Source organism: Centruroides sculpturatus, unplaced genomic scaffold (genome assembly GCF_000671375.1).
Source record: "Centruroides sculpturatus isolate CEXI.00-Female unplaced genomic scaffold, Cexi_2.0 scaffold100, whole genome shotgun sequence".
NCBI lineage: Eukaryota > Metazoa > Arthropoda > Arachnida > Scorpiones > Buthidae > Centruroides > Centruroides sculpturatus.
In genome coordinates, this window is record NW_019384300.1 from 457,360 (window position 1) to 463,154 (window position 5,795).

The 5,795-nt window shown below is 27.8% G+C and overlaps 1 protein-coding gene and 1 pseudogene across 1 annotated transcript in view; both read left to right on the forward strand.

Annotated features, from left to right (window-relative positions):
- LOC111638815 overlaps positions 1–1,775 on the forward strand; it is a 24,919-nt pseudogene extending 23,144 nt beyond the window's left edge.
- A 2,825-nt stretch (positions 1,776–4,600) lies between these two features.
- LOC111637875 (metal regulatory transcription factor 1-like) overlaps positions 4,601–5,795 on the forward strand; it is a 9,836-nt gene continuing 8,641 nt past the window's right edge. The window contains exon 1 of the mRNA XM_023383503.1: positions 4,601–5,095. Coding sequence (XP_023239271.1) covers positions 4,858–5,095 — 238 coding nt within the window. The 5' untranslated portion in view covers positions 4,601–4,857. The remainder of the gene's footprint in view (positions 5,096–5,795) is intronic.

Genomic DNA, 5,795 nt, shown 5'->3' on the forward strand with positions numbered 1-5,795 from the left:
CTCAATATTTGCCTAACAGAAGAACTATTTAACCTTTCTGACAACTTTTTATCTTTTGTCCTTTCTCTCCTTTCACCAAATTTGGGTCTATAATCCTTTGAGTCACAACTCCAGCTTTATTTAGTAATTCTTCCTCATTCACACATCTCCAAGTACATGAAAATATTTCATTTCCACTCAAAACTAAAATATGAATAAAGGTTTATGGCTTTGTGAAACTTCTTTTCTGAGTTTATGCCGTTGAAATAAATAAATAATAAAAAATTAAAACATTTGTCGGTTTTGTTTACACCTTTATTGGGCCGCATTGGAACTTGCCTTGGGCCGCATGCGGCCCGCGGGCCGCGGGTTGGACACCCCTGAACTAGAGCTTTCTGTACAATTTACAGTGCCTCTCAAACCCAAGAAAGTTTAAATTAAAATTAAACAAAAAATATCTCACAAAAAATTAATAATTAGGTATATTGTTGCTTACACTTATCTGTTTTCTTTCAATGTCCCTTTAGCCCTTTTAAATATCTATAAACACAATATTTTCTACATAAAAATTTCTAGTATGATTTTTTCATTTACCGAATTACCGGTAAATTTTTGAAATTTACCGGTAAGTTTACCGAATGTTTTTTTGTCAATTTATCGGTTAACCGGTAAATCGGTAAACCGGTATACAATCCCTACCGAGGACCAAGGCTAACGCCAAATTTGTACTGCATTGAATAGACTAGTGACTAGTGTAATGTTATTTGTTTAATTATTGTACAATATAACAAATAAAATATCCAATTATTCTTAATATAATGTTTTACTATATCGCCCAGAAAATTGTTTTTTGCCCCCAAAATATAAATTGTTACTAATTGCCCCCTCCACATGGAAAAACGCCCACACGGGAGCGATATCACCTTCGTTGAGAAACACTGACCTAGACTAATACAGTTGAACTCCATTTATACATTTCTCAGTTGTACGTTTTTTGCAGTTATATATTAAATATTTTCTGCACTGTACTTTCTCCAATATAAGATACTTCAGTTTTATATTGTTCATTTATATGATTTCACCCTCATGTTTTATTTTTTGGTATCCTACAGCACTTAGTTTTCACTTATTCGTTATTCACTTTAAAGTGGAAAAATTTTAAGTGATTATTAAAAAAGGGAAAAAGTGAATATTCACTTCAGATTAGTTCAAATTGCCAGCAAATGTCAATAGCAAACCAAATAATACATGATCTGATGCAATTTTTGACAAAATTTCCATTTAGCAAATTAATTTTAAAGCCAAACATATGCTGGATTTTGTATATCAAGTTTGTACAGGAAATGAGCAATTATTTATTGTGACATCGTCACAATGCCTGGCTGCAATTTTTAATCATATTTTTAATTTATTTAATTTAAAATATATGCTCTCCACCTCAAATTAGTACTGTAGTGTCTTGCCCCTATACGTCGTACTTTTCCTTTAGCAATAGAATTGTGCCGATAATCTATTAACTGCTTTCAGGGGTTTTGAAATTGAAATAATATGACTTCTGGTTTGCATCGGAAGTTTTTATGTAGTTAATCGGGGCCTCTTGCCCCTAAGGTTTCCATTTTTGTTCTCGGATTTCATCTATCTAACTGCTGGGTTCCCCTTGTAAGTGGCAGTTTCAGCCGTCTTTATTTAAGTTGTTTAACATCGAATGTTAAGATCAATGTGAAAATTTGTGTTTTATATTTTTAAATTTTTATATCATGCATTTTTTTCTATTAGATCTTCCTGGTACCATGTGAAGTAATGTTTAATGTTTTCTTAGCTTTCTCTGATTTTATGTTATAGTTTTTGTGTTTTTATTGTATATATTCAGACATGTAATTGGAATTTCCTGTAGGTTGGTTTAGTAAAATAAATAAAACATATGATCGACATTTTTTAATATAAAACATATATATTTTATATTACACAGAAACACACAAGATTATCAGCACAAAAACCTTTCTCACTAATTTCTAGCCTTATTTAAAGGCTAGAAATTAGTGAGAAAGGTTTTTGTGCTGATAATCTTAGAAATAGTTCTAGCTACATATGCATAGTAGTGTAAACACACACAAACTGTTATTCATTCATATATAAAAAAAAATGATTATAACCAATTATAACACATTTTTAGATTTATTATTATTTTCTGACATACATTTACCATGCAATGAGCTATATTTTTAGAATTGTGTGTTATCTTATATCAGCAATTTTTAGTTGGTGTTCCACAGCATAATGGCTGAGAATCACTACTTTAATTGAATAAAAGAATAATTTTGAAGTGTTATATGTTTCTAAAATTGTATCCCAATATAATTAATATATTTTGTAATAAAAATCTAATTGTATTTATTGATTTAAGAGGAGAAGATAGATTTGATCATAATTTAAACAAATGGGGAAACTAAAGTCTGAAACAATATTTCTCAATCATATTTTAGAGTATCTTCTTGATGATAGCTATTTCTAAATTATATTTATATTTAAATTAGAAACAATATTATTACTTAAATATACTTCATTAAAAGCAATTTTATACTAATTATTTAAAATAATTGTATAATATAGTTTCCATTATAAGTGAAATTTATTATACAGAATAAAAAGTATACATTTATATATTTTTTCCTTATATATATAATTAGTAGCATAGCCAGTAGAAACTATGGAATTCAGACCCCACCTTTAGATATTCAAAACTTATTTTAGCTTATTTTACAGATAACAAAATAAAGAAATAATTATATTTGTACTGTACATTGTAATTGTTTATTGACATACAGAGAAAGAGAGGCCTATTATAAAAAAGAAAATTAATACACTTGCTTATATCAGTGTAGAACTATATGTATCTGAGCCATCTCAAAGGGAAGACTCAAATACTAAACTGCTTGCTTAAGTAAATTAAAAAAAAAAACAATTTCTCTCAGAAACACTGCGAAGGATAATTAACACATGAGAACCTTATTATATACCAGTAGTGATAAAAATTAAATAAAACTAACGTTTTCAACCATATTCATGGTCTTCCTCAGGCTCTTGACCAGTACAATGTATTAAACTGTATTAACACAAAGGATGCAGCTAATGTTTCTTACGCGTGGAGGTGGTGCTATGAGAAAAAAACGAGAGCAACATTAGGTGCTTATTCCACACTATTAAATACATCTTATTATTTATTTGTTGTGATGTAAAGATATTTTTATCACTATAGTAGCACATTTGGCTAAAATATTATCTTCTAGTTTTAAATTTTTCGGAATTAATATAATTTATAAATTTCGGAATTAAGATAATTTAAACATATTGTTTGATGCATTCCATATTCAAATTGTACTGGTCAAAAGCCTGCAGAAGACAATGAATATGGTCGAAAACATTAGTTTTATTTAATTTTTATCATTACTGGGACATAATAAGGTTCTCGTGTGTTAATTTAGTAAATTCTGGCTATACTACTGCTTAATGTATATTTGCTCAAACTTTAATATAAACATTATTTAAAAAAAATCACTTTATCATTTATTAACTATTAAAATTGCTTAAAGAATCAATTCAGTATCATTTAAAATATGTAAACATTCTTGATATTTTAAAAATGTAGACAATAATTATAAATTCCATTTTTTAAACAGAAAAAAATGAATTTAGTTTAAATATTTTGTCATATTTTACATTTATTATTCATTCAGTGTTAGCTTTTTTANTTATCGTAAATGTAGCCTGAAAATCCATCAGTTTGGATTTACAAAAGATAAATTCAGAAACAAACAACATTAAAAAATTCTCAAGGAATTGGAAAATTTATAATTCATTAACATTTTTGTGGTAAATTTAATTGAATTTAATGTTTGATGCATTAGCATTTCTTAAACTTCACCCACTGTTGGCCCACCAGTGGCCAAGCGGTTCCATTTCCTGAACACTGGGAGTTTGGTCATGGGTTCGCACTTAGCCAGGATGGGCCAGCCACATGGAGTTTTCTGGGTTTTCTCCACGTCTGTAACACCTGAATAGGGTCCAGTTATCCTTAAAAAAACCTTCTGGAAGGAATCTCCCCTAGGCAGATCATCCAAGTGTTGCATTACCATAACTCAATAAATAACTTAATAAAACAATCACTCACTGTTAAAGGTGCATTGATTAATTTAATATAATAGAGTCAATGGACAAAGAATTATCAAAATCAACCTTAATGAACCAAATTATAGTCAAAAGCTGTTGGGATTTCACTCTCATTAATTTTAATTTAATAGAAAAAAATTAACCTAGAAAAATCTATAAGTTTTTTCTTTAAAGAATGTCTATTGTTCATTTTTTTGTGATAATGAAATATAGTAAACTTATCATAGAATAAATATTTCATTTATAGAACTAACAAATAGGAAAAGTTAGCTATATATATAATTCATATAACTATGGGAGAATTAATTACTACAAAGTCCAATTCAGTTTGTTTACAGAACAATTATATTTTATTCTATAAATAAATTGCATTTGGCTTTCAGCTTGGAGTTTGATAATGTTATGTATAAAATACTATTTGTTAATTCTTATATGACTCTTTAGTAAAATATTAAAAAAAAAGACAAGTTTCAGTTTCTTGAATCGAGTTCTTTCTGTGAATTATTTATTTTTTAAAAAGTGTTCTAGTACAAGTAACTGGAAAATAAGTTCCTGAAAACATTCTTCCATTTTTGTGAAAGGACTTACTTATGGAGTTGTTTCTTTATTTTTTATATAAGATTCTGTTTAATTTTTCTAGAATAATAATAAATTTTATACCACTAAAATATTCGATAATTAAAATGCCATTTATTATTAAATATATAATGAATGTTTCGTATATTTAGATACATTCATCATACCGTATCTGCCGATCAAATACGTATGCAGATAAATCCGGGAAACAATCCTATGCCACGAAATCTATCTCATGCTACATTAACTATAGAAAGCAGAAATCAGGAAACAAATAGAAAAGAAATAAAACGATATCGGTGCAATTATGAAGGTTGTTCGCGATCCTACAGTACTGCTGGAAATTTAAAAACTCATCAGAAAACACATACAGGTGAGATCATGTATTACAGTAATTTTGATTCTTTTATTTTATTTTAATTAATCTGATAAAGATGGTTTAGGATGTTGTATTTCATAATTTTCTATTCTAAGTTGTGTAATATATAAAACTATTTGCATATGATTATACTTTTTGTAAATTAAAATCTTTTACATGTATTAAACTTAATAATAATAAACAATTTAAAATAAAATATAATATCACCTAGACCAGTGTTTCTCAACCTCTAACGAATCGTCGCCCCCTTCAACGTAGTATCACTCCTTCAATAAAACCATTACGTAGTATCGCCCCCTTCAATAAAACTGTTACGTAGTATCACCCCCTTCAATAAAACTGTTACGTAATATTGCCCCCTTCACTTCAAAATTCCAATGCCGAGGACTAGGGATTGTAAATTTACCGACTTTTTCATTTACCGGTAATTCGGTAAATAAAAATTAAAATACCGGTTTACCGGTAAATTACCGGTAAATTTTTTTCCTGAAAAATAAAATTAAGGTGATAAAAAATATAAGTAATTTTGATTTCCATTTCACATTTTCTATTTCAAAGGTATAGAATATAAAAAATATAAAAATTAAAGTGTTATTCTAAACAAACTATAATAATAACTTTTAGAAACATAAATAAAATAATACAGAAAAATAAAAATAAAACAGAAATAATATATAGTACCTAATACCATTTT